This window comes from Ochotona princeps, chromosome 19 (genome assembly GCF_030435755.1).
Source record: "Ochotona princeps isolate mOchPri1 chromosome 19, mOchPri1.hap1, whole genome shotgun sequence".
In the NCBI taxonomy this organism is placed as follows: Eukaryota; Metazoa; Chordata; class Mammalia; order Lagomorpha; family Ochotonidae; genus Ochotona; species Ochotona princeps.
In genome coordinates this window covers 15,008,423-15,032,012 of record NC_080850.1, presented here as the reverse complement: position 1 = coordinate 15,032,012, position 23,590 = coordinate 15,008,423, and the positions used below count along the sequence as shown (strand labels likewise).

The 23,590-nt window shown below is 42.7% G+C and overlaps 1 protein-coding gene across 1 annotated transcript in view; it reads right to left on the bottom strand.

Annotated features, from left to right (window-relative positions):
* The window catches only part of ATP10B (ATPase phospholipid transporting 10B (putative)), a 100,008-nt gene that overhangs the window by 66,492 nt on the left and 9,926 nt on the right, over window positions 1-23,590 (bottom strand). The window contains exon 3 of the mRNA XM_004587468.3: window positions 10,900-11,104. Coding sequence (XP_004587525.2) covers window positions 10,900-11,104 — 205 coding nt within the window. The remainder of the gene's footprint in view (window positions 1-10,899; window positions 11,105-23,590) is intronic.

The window sequence follows — 23,590 nt, the reverse complement described above, 5'->3', positions numbered from 1 at the left end:
CAAGAAGAGTTGGACCAGTGATTGCTAAGCTTCTGTGTGTCTCTAAGAGCCCATTTCTCTGTGATCCTCAGGCTACGGCACTATCAACAGGAATCCTGGGGCCCACACTCTCCCCGGGGGACAAGGATGAACAAACAGCAGCAGTAACCCTCTTTGTTGCCTGCTCTCCTAGATTGTACCAAGCAGCAGTGGTAAGTGGGCAGGCAAAGCATGCCAGATAGGGCTGATCTGTGGAAGGTTAGTGACAACTGCTCTAGTTCACCATTTTTTGGAGATGGTAGAGCGAATTCTCTTCTCACCCCAGCTGCTGGGCTAAGTGACTGAAGTTTGCTCCTTGGCATAAACATTAAACAGCAACCTCTCCACCCCACTTCCCTCCCCCGATTTCCGAGAATCTTATCTAAAAACGGCTGACAGTTACAAGCATTTGATAATCATTTTGCTTCTGGGTAGACAGAGAATTCAAGACAGCCCACACCATGGTGACTGGCAGTTACTTTCCCCTGGCTCTGGATGAGGAAATGATATGGAGTCAATTGCCCGGAAGGTCCCTGCGTGCCCCTGCTTTTGTGCTAACAAACATGGACTGAGGGTGTGCGTTTGGCACAGAGATTATGGAGACATTGCTTAGGAACTTGTATTCCTTAACAGAGCTTGGGTTTCAGCTCTGGCTCTGTTTGCCAGTCCAGCTTCCCTCTGACATGCACCCTGGGAGACAATACATGTTGGTGGTTCCAGTATTTGGGTCCCTGCCAACTATGTGGGACACCCAGGTCTAGTTCTGGGGTTCCTGGCTTCAGCCTGGCTTTTCTTGGCTCTTTCAGGCTCTTGGAGGAAGGAACCAGTGAGAGGAAGCTATCTTAGTCTCTCTCTGCCTTAAAAAGAAGTAGTAACATCACAAACTGAGGCATGTGAGAGAGACTCTGTAAGGGCTCCTAGCACTTTGAGCCCTCTATTTCCAGACAAAAATTCAGCTCCTTATTCAGGGTTGACTAAATGCAAACTTGGAATCTGGCTATGGTACTTCTCTAACCTATGAGGGATGCCAAGGAAATACTCAAGAAAGGGAGGATTTTTAGATGTCATTTTCAAAGGGAATTAATCATTGGTGGAGCTGTTCATTAACAATGGCTTGTTGGTACACAGTCACAGCTTGTACCTCTCTGTTTCCTCCTAGAGGCCTGGAGCATACTACATCATGTGGTACAAAGAAAGCCTTCGGTCACTATCTGGGGAATAAAGGAGTGGGTGGCATGGTGCCTGAAACGCGAGCAGCTGCCACCAGCCGAGTAGTGGCATCTGAAGGGAGTAATGCATAGACAAGTCTTTTTTGTTAAATTTTTTTTTTCTTGCCTTAAATAATCAGGGCATAAGAAAATGATATGATCCAATCCAATATTTTATACCTCATATTTTGGCCAAAGAGGTCACAAACAAGTACAAATTTTTGTTCAATGAACTACATCAAAGAGGGTGGCATTTGGTGTAGCAGTTGGGATAGCAATTATTGAGTCATCCATGTTTGAGGTCAGGATGAGTTCCAGTCCTAGTTCTATTCTCAATTCCAGCTTCCAGGGGGTACATGCCCTGGAGAAGAGAGGATGGTCCCAGTGACTGGTCCCTGTCACCTACACGGGGGATCCAGATTGGAGTCCCATCTCCTGATTTAGCCACAGCTATAGTTGGCATGTTGGGAGAGACCCAGAGAATGGGAGATCTCTGCTTTTGTTTTTCTCAGCAAAGAAAAAAAAAACTACATTAAGTTGCTCACAGAAGATAGGATCACAATATGTCACTTCTGGTAAACAACTATGAAAATACTAGCATAGGATCTGGCGACAGGAGGACCTCCTTAGAGGAAATTTACTGCATGTAGTATACAGACAGTGGCAAGAATGAAGTCTATGGGAGCACACAGAATGGAACAACTAGGTACACTGTACAGAATGTTGCCTGGATGGAGGGTATTTGGGGAACAGGGAAGAGCAAAGAGGAGCAGAGGTCACAGGAAAGACAAAGCATGCTGAGCCACTCTCCTTAAGGATGAATAACCTTGGTGGCACATAAATAAGAATGATCCAGGGTACTTCCCAAAAATCACAGGAAAATGAATGGAAAGATAAATTCATTTTGGTGCAAAGAATTTTGAAATCCACCATAGTGTTTTCATAATGTTACTTATTATGAGCTTTCTGAAGACTGTATTGTACTGATGGGTCTTAGAATATTTAAATGCTGTGCTGCTCAGAATTCTCCTTATTCATACAGCATTTTTAAATAATGAGTTCATTAGCATCCTTCCTCTCTGACCACAGCTGACTGGTTTAGCGGTGGGTCCATGTTGTCTGCTAGACCAATTGTTCTCTTTTAATAGAGATATCAAAGAAGGTTTCTAGACCTTTGCTGGGAGGTGGAGCTAATGTACATAGTATTTCCTAACACATATTTTGAATGAAGTTTTTGAAGACCCTACACACTGGCAGATCGTGGCCTCCTGGTTCCCCATGATCCTACAAGTCATGTATTCTTCCAGGAAATTACTTTCTCTAAGCTAGAATGAATGAAAGCTCCATCACATGCAACCAAGAGTCTTGCCTAATCCATCTATTAGATTAATATGGTTCTCACTTCAGACACTGATTATTTCCCACACTGATTTAGTATATAATAATCCTTAGCGGTTAAGGCAGTGGAGTCCAAAATTAAAATGTACATGTGTTATCTTGGATATGGAGGTAGTGGAAAGCTGAGCAATGTGAACATCTTAGCATGATTACATCTTTCATATAATCTAGTGAAGCTTCCAAAAATTGACTTTTTGTAAGAGCTGGAGAGTAGGGGAGTACAGGAGAGGGGGAGAGAGAGAGAACAAGAGGGAAAGCCGGACAGATAGAAGCAGGGATGATAAGGGGAGAGAGAGATGGAGCAACAGGAAGGGAAGGAAGGGGTAAGGCAGGGAGAAGAGCCAGGAGGAGGAGGAAGGGAACGTGAGGCAGGGGATTAGAGCAGAGAAAGCAGGAAAGGGGGAGAAAGAGAGAAGTGAATGCTAGGCTAAAGCCAGGAACCACGAACTCATCCCAGGTCTTGCATCTGACTGACAAGTCCCAGAGTACGTATTCAGAAGACAGTAAGCACGGAGCTGCAGCCAGGTATCAAACTCAGGTGCTCGAGAGCTCACATGAGCTTCCTCATCAGGGGGCTGAACGCCTGCCCCTCCCAAAGCCTGGTTACCCAATGTGTGCAAACAGTACTAAATATTGGGAAGAGGAGACATCTTGTATCTACATCACAGGTGAATGTTTGCACCCAAACGGAAGGTTGCAGGAGGAGATCAACAGAATAAAAATCTCTGCAAATAAAGTGCCAGTGTTTCATAGGGTGTGCTTTCACTATGAAATTATTATTTTTTACTATAAGAACTATAAACCAAAGCTTGTACAGCTTCAGTATTTTCACATACACAATAATTATATTCATTTGAAAAGTAAAAGCCCCACATCAAGGGATCTAAGAATTATTTTAACAATGGGCAAAATAATTAGGCTTATCAGAACTGAGTTCTAATTCTGGCTCAACATTATGTTCTGAGTAGTCTGACAGATTCAATCTCTCTGCAATTAAGTTTCTACTTCTGAAAAATGTCACTCATTCTTTTCTACTTCAAAGAGTTATTGTGAGAGTCAAATATGGAAAGGTGATGGTGGTTAGCGACTTTGCTTAATGAGAGAAAAAGATTGACATATTTAGCATTGGTGAGGCAAAGTAAAAATCGCTAGTCCTTCATTTGAAGTCCCAGCATGATTCCTGTTGGATTTGCTCTTAAAAACGTTCTGGTTTTGCCTACTTAACTGGTGCAGAAATGACTACCAACCCAGTATGTATTACCTGTGGATTCTAGATATCATTTCTGTTGAAAGAACCAGATCTAGCCAAGACTAGTGAGGTACTGTTTTAAGAATTCAGGTGACATTTCCTCCTCTGGGTAGTCGCTAAGATAACAATTGCAATGACACGACAGGCATTATGTCTAGATCCCTTGCATTATATTGATCTGAAAACCAAAAAGCTAATGGGATACTTTTGGGGGCTACGGGCAACAACTCATTATTTGGAAAACTAGTCAATAAAAGAAACAGACACATATCCTTCACTTGCTACACAGAGGACACTTTTGGAATAAGTATTTGGTGGCAAAATTTTTACTTCATAAATAGAGCATCACCATTTAAATTTTTTTTATTGACTTGCTGGTCGAAACAACCAGCATCAATGACTATGAATTTTTAAAAAAAGACACTCGTTATATTTGTTATATATATGTTATATTTCCTATGATGCAACACTGACATACATCTGCACAAAATAGCAAAGCTAATCTAATATACATACTAGATGCAACTATGAATTTACACATATGTAGTACCCAGGGAAAATGTTAAGTGGCACCACAGAGAGGCAAAAGTCATAATATTGACAGTCTTATAGGGAAAATAATGTGGTTCATTAAGCAACAAAAATTAAATATGCAAGAACAAAACAGAACTAAGGAGACCTATTGCACAAAAGAAGTTTTAAAAACTGCTCTCAATACTTAAATCCTGATCCAAATGCACTGGAAAATAATGACCACCCATTCAGAAACTGATGCCGAGGAATTACTGCTAACACATTAGGAGTGATACTGGTGCATTTAAAAGTCCTGTCCTTTGACAGACACTGTGAAACGTTTTCATTATAAGAAGTTGTAATATTAAAAATCTGCTTGAAAGTGTTTGCAGTAGAGCAATAGATAAAACACGATTGGTTATGAATGATTGAAATTAGCTGGTAGAAACATTAAATTTTATATTAGTTCCTCTAGTTTTACATACCCTTGAAAATTTCAATTAAAAAATCTGTCAGTCTAACTTGGAGCCCAGTCAGCTATTAATAAGGTTACTTAATGCCTGATTTGTCAGACATGAAAAATAGAAGTGTCTATCTCTTCCAGAGATTATAAATATTATTCTATAGATTCTATGTAGTGTTATTTTTTTTAGTAGAAATGTGATATAAAACACAAGAATTGCCTATGGCACACAGTGTGTTTTTCATCAGGTTGTATGTTGATATTATTTCTTTCTATGTATTATTATACAGATTTTTATATTAAAACAACCCTATAAAATATGATTTGTGTTTAAACTTTAAGTAATTCTTAGGTAAAACTCACTATATATTATTCTTGTTTTTTCAAGTACCAAAAAAAAAAAAAAAAAAAAAGAAAAAACCCTCCACTATTCCTGAAGCATGTAGACAAAGAATATGAACAACATTCACTAAGTGTAATGGTCTCTAATTACATTCCTTTTGTTGTAAAAGAAATGATTTCATTTTTTTCATTTTTATGACTTATTAGTATTTTATAATATCTACACACCACACTTGCTTTTCCCAGTCATTGGCAGACACGTGGGTGATTCTACATCTTAGCTATTATCTAAGCCTCATAGGTCCTACTCTTTTCAGGAGTGGGATAGCTGGGTCATACGGTAGATCTAGTTTCAGATCTCTGAAGACTCTCCCTACTCGCCTCTCTCATGACTGTACTAGTTTATATTCCAACGAAGAGTGGATTATGGTACCATTTTCCTCGCATCCTCACCAACACTTCTTTTCAGATTTTTCAGATAACAGCCATTCTAACTGGAGTGAGATAAAACCTCATTCTGCTTCTTACTTGTACTTCCCTGATACTAGTGATCCTGTGCACTTTTTTCTCATGTGTCTGTCGGCCATTTGTATTCCATCCTTTGAGACTATTCATGTTCTTTGCCCATTTCTTACTGCATTACTTGTTTTGTCGTTGATTTTTCTGAGATTTTACAGGTCTATCCTGATTTTGGGGGCCAGGGGAGTGAGACATGTGTTGCTGCATTCTGCCCCCTTTCTAGTACCCACTCACATGGGGGTCACCAATGAGGGGATCCTCTCAGCGGGGTCTTACTGTTGCCTTTTGGGGGCTGGTCCACTTCCCATCACACACACAGACACAGTGAGACTGCTCCCTCCCCTTGGCTTGACCACTGTCATTGACCTGCCAGGGACACTTGCCGTTACACAAACCAACAGTAAAGGAGACACTTCCAAGCTTCCCAGGCAGGCTGGGTCGAGAGGACAGGTGATTTCCTGTTGCTTCATCCCAGGTTTATCATTACCAAGCAGGGGTGCTGACAAGTTTCTCTCTTTTGCATCTCAATTTTCGTTGCCAAGATATTCCTCTGAGTGTGGTAAAATCCATACAAACCTTCACTGCAGAGAATCCAATTAGCCATTAGTAATTCAGCAAATGGGTTTTACAATCACCATGGTAGAATCCAAGCTGGTTAAAAGGCAGAATTCATAATGAAGAATTTTTAGCTTGAGCAACCACCAGTCAGCACAGTTATTAATCAATGATGCCCTCGTCCAGTGCTTTGCAAACATAATGTGCACATGAAACATCTGAAGACCTTGTCAGACTGCAGGGTCTGGTCAGTTTTTGGTGGGGCCTAAGAGTCTACATTTCTGGAAAGTGACACTGAAACAGCCTGTTTATGGGTCATGCTGTTGGCACCGGGAAGTGATCCAAAACACGTTTCGTTAGGACTTTGGCCTCAATGATTGAAGATAAGTGGAAACATGTTTGATTTCACGTTGTAACTTGAATAATTCACTTCTGAGTCTTTGGCTTTGAAAATTGTTTCAGAAAAGAATGGCACAAACTCATTCTTAGATATAAAACCATTCCTGTGTTAAAACCCTTTTAGGGTGGTCATCGCACAGTGGGTTAAGTCACTATATATAACAATATATATAACATACGTATATATGGCATTCCATATCAGAATGCTTAGTCACATTCCAGTTATTCTGCTTCCCATATAGCTTCTTGACAACAAGCCTGGGAAGCAGCAAATGACGGCTCAAGTACTCGGGCACCTGCCAGGCACGTGAAAGAGCTAAATTGAGCACCAGTATCCTGCCTTAGAACTGCTTCACCTTTTGTGGCAATTTAGGGAGTGAATCAGTGGATGGAAAATTTCTTTCTCTTTTCCACTCTGCCTTTGAAATATATCACTACTGTTATTACTACCGCTACTACTACTATCTTTTTTAAGAGAAGTTCTTTTACCAAGGAAGTTTAAGGTATTAAAATATCATCAGAGGGTAAATTTTACAAATTAATTCTCTAATGGGGTCCCCATTCCTGTTGGTCAGGTCTTAGCAAAATACTAATTTTTCATTATTTCCACTTCCAATCTTTTCTGAGCAACAAAATGTGGAAAAAAACATTTCATAAAGAAGTCACTAATTTTGGGATTCAAAAATGACTCAGTATAAAAGTTTTAGCTTTGAAACTAACTCTTGGGCCAGTTTGAAAATCACTCATTGTATCAGTGAAGGCAGGCTCTCTTTGGAATATCTTGGCAACAAAGAATGAGGCCCAACAGGGAGAAACCTGTCAGCACCCCAGCTTGGTAATGACAAACCTGGGATGCAGCAACCGGGAATCACCTGCCCTCTCGACCCAGCCTGCCTGGGAAGCACGGAAATGTCTCCTTTACTGTTGGATTGTGTAATGGCAAGTGTCCCTGGCAGGTCATACCAGATTTTCTTTAAGAATGATCTTTACAGTGACAGTGGTCAAGCCAACAGGAGGAAAATAGGCTTATGCTGTGGGAGGGGCAGACTGGCCTCCGCCAAACACCAAAAGGACCTTGTGGTGGAGGAGGAGCCCCCTTGTTGGGGATCCTCATGTGATGGGCATCAGGAAGGGGGCAGAGCGCAGTGACAGAGGTTCTTCTGTGTCCACTGGGATTTGCACAGGAAAGGGAGGAAGGAATGGCCCAGACTATGAGGGTTGTCAACTTCAGCACTTCTCATATGTTGCACACCATATTAAATGTTTCTTTGCATCAAAGAGAGAAACGAGAAGCAAGGTAACAAAGTATGGTCACCGCCTACATTTCTTCCTGCCACCTGCTCCGTATGCTAAGAAAGAATATTGAAGATAATAAATCTGTGATTTGAAGAAAGCATCTCTGAACAAATCCAAGATAACAGTGAAGAGTCAGGGAGATGAGTTACTATAGGCTTGGACAGCCAAGACCCTGGACAAAGCTACTTCTGAATTGTGGCTCCAGTGCTGCCCAGCTCAGAATCCTTGGGCACACTGTGCAATTTCTCTGTGCTCATCTCCTTTAGTGACAATGGGGTAGTAATATCTACCTCATTAAATTGGTGTGACTCTAGGCAAGGCAACCATTCAAAGCTCTCTATATGGGCTTAGCAAAAATTGTTGGAGTCTGTGTTGCACTTCTGATCTAGCTTCCTGCTAACGCACTGAGGCAAGAAACAAAAAATGGGCCAGGTCCTCAGGTACCTGCCACTCATGTCAGGCACCTGGAAGAAGCTCCAAGCTCCTGGCTTACACCTGTCCCCTCCTTTGGTTATCTGGAGAGTGACCCAGCAGACAGAGGATCTCTGTCTCTTCTTGTCTAACTCTGCCTTGCAAATACATAAATAAACCTTTAAAGAAGATGTTACTATTATTGACAGGGAAAAACCTATTTGAACAAAGGAAGACAGTCCAGGACAAAGACAGAAATGAGAACTCTGCAAACTTTTTAACTCAAAGTTGCTTTGTTTCACATCTGTCTTGCTTTTGCTACATCTCTTATCCCTTTGGCAAATCCCTCCATGCTTCCCTCCTTTCCTCTTTGTGAAAGATCATGCCAAGCAGCCTGTGTGAATTCAGGGTTAGAGTTCAAGAGATTTAATAAATTGGCTGGTCTGTAGCACTGGAGTGTAAATGAACCTTTCAACCTGCTCTTCATTCTAGTTAAATCCCAAAGTACCTAATTAATACACAAGAAATAGTTTGGGGAATGCTGCCAAGGATATAAAGTAAAACCACTGGTAGAGATGCGGCAGCCGTGGCCCTGACATAACTGTTGGAGAGAGTAAGAAGTGATTCAGAATTGGATGGTGAAGCTTGGGTTGGGGGAGCTTGAAGGGGGGAATCTGTAGGCACACACACGCTTCACTGCTTCTAGAACTTAGAGATTAAACAGAATTAACTAAAACGCTTCTGAGTGCCTTCACATGGTTGGGCTAGGGTGTAAGTCTTACATGACCACATGCATACTCACATGCATGTCTGCCAATGTGTAATCAGATTTCTCACGATGAGTTATTGGTTAAAATGGCATGAACATTCCTCATCAAGAAGGCAGGCTGTAGGGCAACAAATAGATAATTATTATGTCTGGGATGACTTTGTGAACTTTATCCAGTCTTGCCCTGCTTTTTTGTAAACATGAGGATGAGTCAGCCAATGTGACAAAGAAAAGCAAAGGAAAGAAAACTCATAGATCAAGCCCCAATTCAGTGGTAGACCCCAAATCTGATGTTCTGATGGACTAGACGCTGAACAGGTGGTGATGGAGACGTTCACTTCTGATGATAGTAACTGCAACCGAGCAGCAGCTTCAGTACTGCTTATTGTAGACCTAGCAGGTCCCAAGCATTATATTTTGTTCCTTACTTTCCTTACACCATTTGGATGTTACCACAAATCTACAGGATAGCTATTATTATTCCCATTGTAAGGACAAGAGATCAGACTTCTGAACACCGAGTCAATCAGAGTTTTGTGAGAACTGCTCGTCAGGTGCAGTGAGAGGCAGGGCGAGCAATGATGAATGTTGTCTCTTCTCAAGTTTCAGTTTAGAAAAATGAACTCCTGCTCACAGGAATTTCTGAGGAGTTATACATTTCCTCTTTTTTCTTAAATTCTCTGACTCATTCAGCTTCTTCCCAGCTAAAAGGTGGCACAGTGCAGAAAAGTGATAGGATTTTGTCCTTTCTCACAGTTGCCAGATTAGAAATCAGCTTCTATAAGGAAAATCCTAGCTGTACACTAAAATATTATATCCAGTTTCAATCAGTCAACACATATGCCTATAGAAGCCATAGGTGTCAAGACCAGCTATTCATTGGTCTCTTGCTATAGGTCTAGTAATAGACGAATTCGTGTACATATCACTTATAGTATACGTATTGCATCAGCATTTCTCTATGGAGAAGATACTATATTTATACAGTATTTCCAGATGAAGATACTAAGATACTAAGATATAGGAGGGAAATAACTTGTCTAAAGTGAGCCAGCTAGTAAGTTGTAGGGTTTGGTCTCTGACCCCACAATATCCAGAGTTTGAGTCCGAGAGCAGCAAGCAAGAAAGATTTCTCCATAATGTCTAAGCCACCATGTACATCAATGTAGGGATTAAGCAAAATCGTCAGTGATGGCTTCTTGTCCTCCAAGTGGTTTGACTTTTTGAGAAGGCCAGGAATGCACAAATGGGGAAAGAGTTGATAATCATACAATGTTATTAATAAAACATGGAAAATGAAAGTAAAAGATATTTTACCTGCTTATCTTTCTACGTATTAGGAGGGATCAAAAGAACCTGAGAAAACATTTACAAGAGAAGAGATTGCCAGAGCTGAGTTGGGCAGAAGAGGGGTTAGATGGGCACAGAAGGGTAGCTTAGTCCTACAGGAAACCACACAGCAATAAAGCTCCTTGAATCTGGAGCAGCCAACACAGTTTGATCAGTTGAACACAATGAGTTTCTACTCAGGAATTCTGTAATTTTAGCAAATTATAATTCCATTGCAAGTCCTATTTTCTTCATCTGTGTCAGGGGGACAACACTCACTTTAGAAGCTTGTTGGGAAGATGAAAAGCACATAAATCAGAGAGAGGAAGGAGACATCCACTTCTTTCCCTTCCATCCAGCAGGTTAAGTTCAATTTTCCAGTAAGGTTGACTTGCTATCTCCCCTTTGAGAACCTTAGGGCAAGCCCTACCTGCTGTGCGAAGCCTTTCACAACACGCCTTTGTTTGAGGTTTGTCTCTCCATCCAAGTTGGCAGTTTCCAGGTGGCAGATCCCGCTGGGGTCCGATGAGAAGAGGAGGAGGATGTCTGCCGGGACGATCTCGTTGCAGTGCATTTGGATGAAGTCTCCCACACGCACATCCTTCCAGCATTTCTGCACATAGCTCTGCTGTTTCCTTGGGCGAGAGAAAGCTTTATGATTACTCACAATTCAGGGACAACTGGAGAAAGATCTCACTGATACCTGAATATCTCCCAAGTCAGTTTATCGTTAGACTACTGTGGAATTTAACTTTGCCTCAAATGACCACCAACACAACCTCTCTAGAATAGCTTGGCCCAGTTGATAGAATTTAACTCATACATGATTTATCCTCATGCGTATTTAGAATTTTATTTGCCTGTGGATCAGATTTCTTCTTCCTAACAAGAGGGGCATCTTAAAAGAGTAGGTAACTCTCCTATCATATGAAGATGGACATCCCGTCCACCGGTTTTCATGGCTCAGGTAGGTGAGCACCTCTCAGGGGATACCAGGGACTCAATTTGTCCTCATCCACCACAGGGACTTCTTATTTCTTTAGGCAATACCTTCTACTGTCAACAGTCTCCATTAAGACTTCCTTCTGCTTGACTCAGTACTTAATAGGTTCTGTTCTCCAAGGCTACATCGTCTACCCTGATTTTCTATTATTACTTAAATAAATTGAAGTGCTCATCCTTTGTCCCAGAAAGCCTTTTAGACATGCCAAGTAAAACCTAATTTTCTGGGTATCCTCCCTTGCTCCTTTTGTCCTGTAGTTCCAGGGTCTGGCCCAGAGATGTGTGTTCTGCTTATGTCACATCTGTCCCTCTTTAAGAGGTGGGATTTGGAATTAATCCAACAATGCACATGTGGCATATGGAGACTTTTTTTTTTTTTGAGAAGTAGAGAGATGAACTAAACTTAGCTGGGAACTCAAAGTTGGACTTCCACATGAGTAGTAGAAACCCAGTACTCGAGCCATCACTTTTCACATTCTGCACTAGCTGTAGTCAAGGGCAGAGACAGAGTTAGAGCCAGGTATTGAATTCAGGAACCTCTTACTGCATGTGGGCATCGTGATGGACATACATTTCAACCACCTGCGCCTTGTGTGGTCTTTTTAAGTGGAACCCAGTGGGGCTGACGTGCAGTGCAGCTGAGCACAGCCAGGCCTGCAGAGGTAGGGGCTTGTTCACTCTGTTTCTCTGTTGATGCTGATCCCCTCCAGACATTCTGTTTCTGCTTCTGTTGTTGGATCCTTTCTGAATCTTTCCCAGGCATGACAAGTCTTTCACAGAGAAAGAGATATGAATGCAATTTCACTTTTCTCCTTTAACTTCACCCAAGTCCTTGAGGAAAACATGGGATTTGGTGTCTTCTGCCTTCCATGGGAGGAGTCCTCAGTAAACCTTCCATAGATTATACCCTCCTGGTACAAAAGATCTTTCTTGGAGGCCATCCCTGGTCCCCAAAATGAAGGTGCATGTTTATGGAACATGTGATCAGTTCCATAACACTCAGAAACATTGGCATTGGGGGGCAGTCTTGTAGCTCCCAAGAACCAGAGTTATGTAGAAGGGTTTATGGCTCTGGGGAGCTCAGGGCAGCAGCCTCAGCTAGGTGCATTGCCAACCTCAGCCTTGTGGTACTGGAGAGGGGGAGGTAACGTGTTTTGTGGCATTCTAGTAAGAATTCTTTATATGCCAAAGCATGTAACAGTTGGCCCAGCACTTTGCAATTGATCAGCTTGTTCTATGCTCTACTCTAGCCCACTTCACTTTTCTATGAAGAACAGGACAGTCACTCCAGGTGTTTTCCTGTGTCATTTTTGGAAATGCATTTGTTTCCTTAAGAGCCTGTTTATATCCTTAAGGCTGAGCCTCCTCCACAAAGAGAGGCATTCTAACTGTTAGAGATTTCAAGATTTCTGTGCTCATTCAGGGGATGATTTTACTTCTTCCAAACAGCCCTGGGAATTCCGTTTAAATGGTCAAGGATAAAGCTGAAGTCATTGGAATGGTTCATACTCTTAACGAGAAAGGAAATCTCATGGAGTAAAGGGAGGAATGCATCTCCTGTGCTTTCTTTTTCTTTTTCTTCTTTTTGAGAGGATGCTTAGAAAAACATTTGTTTAATACAAAATTGCATCTGCTCCTTTCTCCTCTCCTTTGGCTTCTGTGACCTGTTGGACAGGGCCTTGAGGGATGCAGGAAGTAGATGCATTGTTACAATTTCAATGTTGCTCCAGGCATCAGAGGTCAGTTTTAGGGAGGGCTCCTTTGATTCTGAACTATATGCTGATGGCACTGCTTTCATATGACACCCGATCCCAAGGCTTGACCAGTATTGGCTAGAGTTGCACACGGAGGTACTATAGCAAAGACAAGGCCAACACACCTCTCCCTAGGGTCACTGAAACTCATTTTTCCCTTTCTAAAATGGGCTCCACTGTTTATTATGGGTTTTGGGTTATTAAAGTGATGGAAGATGGAGGAAAATGGAGATAAATTTGTGGGGTATACATGTGCAAGAAGGGTGTCTTATGTGAGCTGCAGTATTTTCTGGGCAATTCCTGCCATGATGTAGGCATCACACAATCAGTGGAGCCACCCACAAGCTGCAAGCCAGTCCAGTTACTCCTGGAAAGCAAAACAGCTCACTGCTATCCTTGTAGCTGCCTTCTGTTTCTGAGGGTAACAGGTGCTAGTGCACGAAAAGTCTCGGTAGCTGTTATGGGTTTGCCTTCCCCAAGACAGTACCTGGTCATCTCTGGAACTTCATGGCTCAGTCTGACCCATAGATACTCCAGTATCCCGTTAGGTGTCCCAAGGTACTGAAGCTAGGGGAGCAAGAAAGCTTTGTTTTGTCCTTCTTAGAAAGACCATTTTTGAGGGTAGTAAAACATTTTTGTAATTTAGCTGGTATATAATTTAAAGAATTTATAAGCATTTTAGAGACCTAAACAATGGAGTGACGAGAGACATTTCCTTGGTACCCGTGGCCATTTTACATTTGGCATTCAGTTGGCTAGGATCTGCTGTGCCTTCTCAAGCATCAGCAGCAGCAGTGTATTTATGGAGAAGTCAGGGAGGCACAGCCTGAAGGCAGGGAGCCAGGGGTGGTGATGAGTGGTCAAACCCAGCTGAAGCAGAAAAAGCAGCCAACTCCAGTGTACAGGAACACCCAGGCATGAGTGGCAGCTGGCTGTGAACTCCCTGCGAATGTCATTCCTTCATTCATCTGGCCTGTTGTGATCACCTGTCCTGGGGGGCATGTCTGTACATTCCTGATTGTCCCTCCACCCAGTCGGTCCACACCTGGGAATCAACTGCTATTTTAACTTCACACAATGTTCACTGCTATTTAAAAACAAGACGAATCAATGTGGCTTGGGACAAAGGCTCCATCTGGAAGATTCTGCCTCAAGGAGAGATTAAGCGGTGCAGCACTAAATGGTTTTTGGAGACTGGATAGGGCTTATTAAGAGGTAAATACACAGCAAGAGAGATGTGTAACCAACTGAATACCATAAAGGAGCAGGTGAAAAGAAGGGAATGGAAGAGAGAATGCTGAAGGCTCCATTTGTCAAGTACCCGTGTTTTACTAAAAAAAAAAATAAATAAATAAAATAAAGTTCCAAGGATGTAAATTGGGATTTTTCATGGGACTCAGGGTCTTGCACAACTTCCTGTTCAGTAAAACATGAGGAGCTAACCTAGCACATGTTTCAGGAAGCATGAATGCCCAGGATATATTGCCCTCAAAGCTTCCCTGGAGTGAACCAGGAATGCCAGGGAGAATGAGTGCAGGGACGAACAGCAGGCTTCAATCCCAGCATCATGGACTAACCTTTAAAATCCTCAGTTTTTTGCACAGCCACAGGAAGGCAATGTGTATATTTGCTTCAGATAAATTCGGAAGGATTGTTGACCTATCCCATGGGAAGGACTCCAGGTTTTTTCATTTAGCACAAGCCTCTTTCCTGAGGTCATGTTGCTGCTGGTGCCACAGCCAGGCATAAGCACTGTGGGCCCTTGTGTTTTCTTTTGAATCACAATGCCCACCCTCTGTGTCCTCCTCATTACGCCAGCTGGATGCCCACTTTCTGCTCATGGCTACATTTCATGACTTGGGCCCCCAAGCAAGATTTCTTGCAAACATAGGATAAAAATGAAAATCTTTTCTCCAAGCACCTAGAAAAGAGGTCTCTGACCTTAGCAGATCCCACACTGAGACTCTGGAACAAGGTTACTGAGACACATTTCCCAGAAATGTAAATCCTTATAATCCAGGTTGCAAGAGGTTCAGTAGATCTCCAATTAATCTAGCTTGTTTTGATTGCCTGTCCCAGCGGGGCATGTCCGTACATTCCTGATTGTCCCTCCACCCAGTCGGTCCACACCTGGGAACCAACTGCTATTTTAACTTCACACAATGTTCACTGCTATTTAAATGTTCACTGTTACGCCCCATTTTTCAAGTTAGGATAAGGGAATGACCTAGCTAAGGTACACAGGAGCAAAGCTCAGGCTTGGAGCATCGCAATGCCTGACTTCAAAGTGACAGTAATTACAACAGCATGGTACTTGCAAAAAAAAACCAATACACAGATTCATAGATCAATGAAACAGAATAGAGAGCCCAGAAATTACTCCACAGACATGTAGTGAACATATATTTTTTTAAAGATTTATTTTTATTACAAAGTCAGATATACAGAAAGGAGGAGAGACAGAGAGGAGGATCTTCCGTCAGATGATTCACTCCCCAAGTGAGCCGCAACGGGCCGGTGCTGTGCCAATCCGATGCTGGGAACCAGGAACCTCTTCCAGGTCTCCCACGCGGGTGCAGTGTCCCAATGTGTTGGGCCACCTCGACTGCTTTCCCAGGCCACAAGCAGGGAGCTGGATGGGAAGTGGAGCTGCCGGGATTAGAACCGGCGCCCATATGGGATCCCGGGGCGTTTAAGGCAAGGACTTTAGCCATTAGGCCACGCTGCTGGGCCCAGTGAACAGATTTTTAACAGAAGTCCTCAGACCATGCAGAGAATTAAAGATAATCTCTTCAACAAATGGTGCTGGCAAAACTGGATATATGTTTGTAGAAAAATGAAATTACATCCATACCACTTACTATATATAAAAATTTAAGACCCGAGACTGTGAAGCCGCTGTATGAAAATGTAGGGAAAACACTCCAAGATATTTACTGTGGGATGACTTCTCGAATTAGACTTCCAATACACAGGCAACAAGAGCAAAGCTAAAATGGGACTGTGTCAAACTCAGCTTTCACACAGCCAAGGAAGGGATCAACACAGAGAAGAGACATCCAACAGAATGGGAAAGAATATTTGCAAACCATCCATCTGACAACAAATTATTATCCTGAATAAATCAGAAACTTTAAAAACACCACCACCACTACCAAATCAGTTGAGAATTGGGCAAAGGATTTTAGTAGACAGCTCTCAAAAGAACACAGGGCTGACACTGTGGCACATTAGATCAAGCTACTGACTGTGGCGCCAGGGTCCCATGTGAGTGTTGGTTAAAATTTCACTTCTACTCCAGCTCCTAGCTAATGTGCCTGGGAAACAGAACAGGGCCAAGTACTTGGGCCACTGCACCCAGGTGGGAGTCCCCAGATGAAGCACCTGGCTTCAGATTGGCCCAGTCCTGGATGCTGTGGTCATTTGGGGAGTGAACCAATGGGTAGACAATTTCTGTTTTATTCTTCCTCTAACTCTTTCAAATCCATCCATCCATCCATCAATCTTTTAGGAAGCCTCTAAAAGCAACCACTCTCCCTCTAAAACTTTCAAGTCAATCAACCAACCAATCTTTTAGGAAGCCTCTAAAAACAAAACAAAACAAAACAAAACAAACAAAAAAGAGGAAATATAAACGGCCGACCAAGTATATGAAAAAATTCTCAACATCACCAGCCATCAGGGAAATACAAATAAAAACTCCAATGGGATCGTTGTCTGAATGGCTAAAATCTAGCACACAGAGAGTCGCCAACACTGGTGAGGATGTACAGGAAGAACAGCATCGGACACTTGGTGAAATGTATTTTAGTGCAGCCCTTATGCAAAACACTGTAGAGCTTACTGCAACAACCAGAAATACATTTTCCATATGATCCAGCAATTCCACTACTGGGTATAAACCAAAACACTTGAACATAATGAATCAGAGATACCTGCATCACCATATTTACAGCGGTACTGTTCACAATAACCAAAATTTGGAATCAAAAAAATGTGTGTGTGTGTGTGTGTGTGTGTGCGTGTGCGTGTGTAATATCCCACACACACTGGGATATTACCCAACTATAGAAAAGAGTGAAATTCTACCTTGCAGAAATGTTTGATGAACTAAATCAGACCCAGAAAAACAAATGCTACATATTCTCCCTTATAAGAGAGTTAAAATTTGAAAAAGAAAAGAAAAGAAAGAAGTGTCTGTGCACATCAGCAGTGCTATAAATATAGACTGGTAAAGCTTTTTTTTTTTTTTTTTACCACTTTTGTCAAGCCAGTGTCTAAGAATCTTGTACTGCTATAGTTTTAATGATCTGTGATTACTTTAAAATTGACTGTATATGAACGAAATGGTCAGTTTTTTAAAATTCAATTATTGCTTAAGCTGTCATCTGCACTTCCATTAAACTAAGATCTTTCACTTTTTACTCGTTAAACTGCTTATATGGTGAAATATTAAGCCTTTTTACCTGAATGTAATTTTAAAATATGTTAAATCAATAACTACAAAAAATGGAGAAGGAAGCAGTGTGGGAGTTATAGAGGAAGGGATCATTACTATATTTTTAGAATTTTACCCACAAATCACATTGCATCTGTTAAAGATAATTAGAAATTCAAATAAATGCTCGAGTCAACTTTCCATGACTCTAAGGAGGAGAATCAAGGGCTCTGGACCTGATTCATGAATCCTCGCAACGTTTTTTTTTGTTTGGGCAGAGGTACACGTAACAGCTCTGCAGCTAGTTCAGTTGGATTTAAAACTTGAAATGACCTTTTATGTAATATTACCTTGAACCCACAACTTTCTGGATGTAAGTCTATTCCTCCATAAGCTGGAACAAACTTCTTCTATCATTTATACTGAGAGCTAAGACAGTTAAGGAAAGGCACCTAGTAATGTCACAGCACATTATATTTCTGGCTACTTTTACTATCACTATAGTTATTATTAGCTTGGAGCAAACTAGATCACCGCTTAGAGAATAGTCAACAGATGACTAGAGTTTTCTATTTTCAGTTGACATAATCAAGGCGTGGGGGATTTGAGGTTAGATGTGCCATCTGATAAGAGGTGGTAGGAATTCAAAAGGGAGACTTGGTAGTCAGGAGGCCTCGGTCCGTGACCCAGGCCCAATAGATGAAGGAATGACACTAAGTACAGTCTGGGTCAGGGACAGTAGACAGGGAGCACAGCTGTGTTCGCCTCACCTTGCTACCCTTGTCCCCTGCACCTGCCTCTGCACAGAACACATAAAAGAGGGTGCTGACCGGGGAGGACCTAGGGAGCAGGGGAGGAGCCCTAGGAGACCAGGATTCCTGGTACAGCTGGAATGCTGCAGAACATGATTTAAAAAAAATTAACCCTACATGGGTCAGTGCAATGACTCGATTGGCTAATCTTCCCCCTGCAGGCTCTGGGATCCGATATGAGTGCTGTTCATGCCCCAGCTGCTCCACTTCCCATCCAACTCCCTGCTTGTTGACCTGAGAAGGCAGTGGATGATGGTCCAAATCCTTGTTGCTGCACCCATGCAGGAGACCTGGAAGAATCTCCAGGCTCCTGGCTTCGGATCACCTTAGCTCCAGCCATTGTGGCCACTTGGGGAATGACCCAGTGGATGGAAGTTCTTCCTTTCTTTCTCTCTGTAAATCAGCCTTTCGAATAAAAATGCGTGTGTATTTACATAGTGTGTATTAAAAAGCTCTTTGCATCAGGAGGATGCTGAAGCCCTAAGTCTACAGGTGGCTGTTCGTGATCTCTTTGACCACCTGGCTGGCACACACACAGAAAGAAGAGCAGAGTACAGCGTGTTACTAAGCAGCGGCACGCATGCGCACATCGTGCTTCAGAGCACCGGGAAGTCACAGGTACTGGGTGGTGAGGTCATGGCCACAGGTTAGGGAGAAACAGCCTTGGAGCACGCCAGAGTGTGCTGGCAATGCTGCCTCAAACGTCCTTCCTCTACCCTTTGCAGTCACAAATGATACGCTTCCCTTGTCACTGCTGGTCACTGAACAGCAGCGGCACACGTCTTTGCTTTGCTCCCTTATCTGGGCTCTGCTTGCTGTTTTCAAGTACAGAGTTTTAAGAGAGTCAGGATGATTGTTTGGTCTTGCATTTCCATGTCTACTGATTCCTTGTAAATGTGTCTTGAACATGAGACAGTAACAGGGATGCTTTACTTATCTGATTTCTGTGATGGAATCCTACCTAGAAACTTCTACTAGTAATACAATGTTATGTCATTAGCTTTCACGCATTGGAGACCCATAATGACCCCGCATTGCCATTTAGCCACCTAAGAGTGAAGTCACTTTTACTGTTGCTATTATCTCAACAAGGATACTTAAAATATTTGTGGAAAGTCACATTAAAAGTTAACTTTTAGTGTAGAACATTTTAAACACATATACTGATTTTTTTGTAATATATATTTTCCCATGAGCTTTCTAAAGATTCTTTGTATTTCACAGAGTAGGGGGTTGAAACCAGGAAGGTTCTCTGACCTAGGTAAGGTCACACAAGTGCATTCGCCATGCCACATGGCTGACAGCTGCACAAGTCTCATGGCTCAATGTGGCATCTGTTTGGAAATGAGCAGGTGAAACATCAGAAGGTGACATAAACCTAACCAACTCTGAAACTCTGAATTGAGAACTGGAGTGGAGGTGCGGGGGAGGGGGAAGGATTGCAAGCCCCTTAATGGCAGAGCACAGGCTGTTAATCCTCATTGGCTGCAGTACAAATCAGGCCTGGTGACAAGAGTGCAGAGCTTCAGGGCACTGCGTTCTTGCTTTATGACTCTGCTACCCATTGGATGTTGGGGAGGACCTAACGTATTCTCTGCTGAAATGACAAGCTGAATTGTCCCAAGCAGCTTATGGTGTTTTGTGAATACAAGGCAGGCCAACGGCCGTGACTGACACGGGCTCTTGTGAAATGGAGGTTTCACAGAGCGGCAGGGTTTGCTGGTGGCAAACACAGAACAAGATCCCGAGGCTGGATGCCATGGTCTGTTGGTCTGAGAATCTAGCCAGTGGCATTTTTTACATCCATGCTTCAAATGATGCTGGATGTTTCTTCCCCATCTGCATTTTTCAGATTCTGTCCCGAGGCCCATTTCATCAAGTTATTAGAGCTTGGAGTTCAGCCGGATGCTTAAAACATTTTTTTTTTTTTTTGCCTTCTTTCATACAGTTCTGAATCCCAGCCAGGGTCTGTGTTTCTTACTATTCCTGTGTGAAGCACATGCTGGTTCCCAACTGGGTTTGCACACGCCCAGGCGATATTTTACAAAACATTTTTCTGAGTTGCAATTGAATACCAGTCACTATGACTCCTGTCTGAGATGGTTTATTTAAACTAATACCCACCTAAACTCCAACATACAGTTTTAGGTACTGGTGGGTTTGTGATGTTTGGATGGCCCCAGCAAAACAAAATCTACCCTGCTAATCACTTTACCTCCTTTAGGGTTTTCCAGGAAGCTGTTTATCACAGCAAGCAGTAGAATGGGGACCAAAACACATACCTTCTTAAAGAAATGCAGAAATATGACATTACATATACTATCTAAGAAGTTGGGTTGGATCACGAGACCTTAACACCCACCTAATTATCAACCCCCTCCTGTCAGTTTCTACTTGCCTTTCAATGTGAAAACCTGTTCCAGGCTTGGGCAACTTTCTCCTAGGTTATCTAAGGAGGACCCTGGTTTTGGACCCTGTGTGTGTCATCTATTTGTTAGATCTGTTTCCTCCAGACTTGAAGCAATGAAATTCTAGGTGGTGATGCAAATGAAATCTCGGATGGCAACTGTTTCTGCTAGCTGGTGCTACGGTCCCCTTGAGAGGCTGCCTTCTGGGGATACCCTAGCTTGAGCCCTGAGTAGGCCCCTGCTTTGTTGCTACTCAGCTTGATGAAGCCAAAACAGTTGGCATAACCCTTAAGCAGAGGGAGGGACTGAAACCTGGGCCAGACAAACTTCATGTCGCAGTTCTCTGCTGGTGAATACATACTAAACAAGACAGAAGCATACTTTTGGTATGGCAACCAGACATACATTTATCTCTCCATTACCTGGACTGGCCTTTTCTGTCTCCCCCTGTGTCCTAACTCTAGACCAATCTCTACTTATCCCTCTAACCCAATGTGTCATGAAGGATCTTGGATCTACTTCCTTACTCATTTTATCAGGGATCCAGGAATTGTTGATTGGTCATTTCAGTAGATAAGGCGAATAAAATAGAAGACATCCTTCAATCTCCAAAACAGAAAACTTCAGAGAATTAGTACAGTAACTGTCTGATCCCCAGGGTTAGGCAGCTTCACTGATGGCAGCACTGGTGCTTGAAAAGCAGTCTCACCAATGAAATAGGAGAACTTTGTCTCTTTCTGGATGAAGAGTGTCGTTTTCACATCAACAAAATGGGTGTGGCAAGAGAAGGGACTGAGTACATTAAAAAAAAGGCTGAATAAGTGTATTCTCAAAATTACCCTGCTTCATCTTGGTCATCTTTTTCACCAAGGGCAATGCTTCTTATCTCCTTTTAGCTTCATAATCATAGTGCTTGTAATCCTACTAAGTATAACCAATGCATTTCTGCATTTTGAAAGTCCTTACTGGAAGTAAAGAACTGCTATTTACCAGCAGCCATCACACATGATGAAAACAAGACTTCTCTTCTTCAAACAGCCTGATTCTGAGTCTAGATAGCCTGCCCCACATCAATGTCCTGTATCAGCAGGAAGCAGCCAGAAAGAAACCAGTCCCACCTCTCCATTTATGCTCAGCATCGGGACTGATGGAGCAAGCACAGAAGCCCTAGCCAGTCCTGCTCCTCGGCTCTTCTGGTTCTTCTGGCTCCTACCCTGTAAATGGACCCAAGCTCCCAGGGACTTGCTTTTCAAAAGGTCAGGCTAACCCTGTTGACCTGTTGTTTTCTCCATCCCACCCTTCACATTCCTTTCACTCATTTACCCCCTAGAGAGTAGATTCTACTGAGTTTGAAATGCTCTCAAAGCTGGTTAGATGGAACTAGGCTTTAATACCCATTGACATGTATGAGAGCCGAATGGGACAGACTGGACTACTGCTACACATACTGGCAAACCAGGGTAGGGGGCGGGCCTTGTGGGGGTTATTGTGGGTCGCTCTGACTAGGCTGCAGCTCCCCTGGTTTATGTAAGGGCTGAGTATGTGCTGGGCAGAACCAGGCTAGACTGCAACACCCATTGGTTCCAGTGGAAGACAGGGCTGGAAACAGAACCCACCCAGCAATTGCAACCACCAGCTGAACGGGGTGATGAACTGTGCCGGGCCCTGTACTTGCTAGTACATACAAGAATCTGGTCTGGGAACACCTCAAAGTTTCTTTGGGGATCCCCCTAATCGAACTGCCGGATTCAGAACCCTAACCAAGAAAAGACAGAAGACAGAACAAGTCAATCAACCACCTCAGCTATATGTTGGCAGTGAAAAACTGGGTAAAAGGAGACTCTGATGGACTATGTCAATCAGTGGATTCTTCAGTGACCTCATCGTGCTTGGAGTGGTGAGATTGGCAGCGATTCATAACTGGTGAACTATCAAAACCACTTGAGCAAGACCCTTGGAGCATGCCCCACATCTGGGACCTGGGGCGGTTGGGAGACTGGGCAGGGCTTCTCCCTTAAAATCCCCCTTTACCTCAGATATATGAAGGAAATAATATGGAACTAATAGTCTTACCCATTTTCCTGTGGCCCTTGAACCTTTTTACCCTAATTAACTATGTAAAGATGGTCAGAAATATAATTAAAAAAATGAAAAAAAAATGCCCTCAAAAAAGTTGCCTCAGCTCCACCCACCCATCCACCCATCAATAACCCCACTCAAGACTCTTAAGCCATGAGAGACCTGGACTATTGCAGGACCAGACCACTGCCACCTGTTTGCTTTGCATGCAGGCTGGCAGTAGGTCACTGTGTGAATTTATCTTCTTGAATAAATTCATTTTGACTGTGGAAAAAATAAGTTGGGTTGCATCAAGTGGCTTGGGCTCTGAGCTGGAGGAGGCCACCTGTTGGTGTGGGTGTGCTCAGCTGTGCTGTGGACAGGGAAGTTGGAGAGGTCCAGGCCCAGAGAGCTTTCTGAATTCAGATTTAAAAATTCTCCCACACAGCAGAAAAACAAGAGGGAATACAATGTAGCTTCCTGCTTTTTAAAGTATGCTATAACCCTGCCCTCTTAGAAATGTGGCTCCGTGAAAAATCCTTTTATCAGTAAAACTAACAAATCCTTCCTCTTAGGTGTGAGGAAACACAGCAAAAAACCAGAAACCTAATGCTGGGACAGACACTGAATACATTAGAGTTAAGGTGAC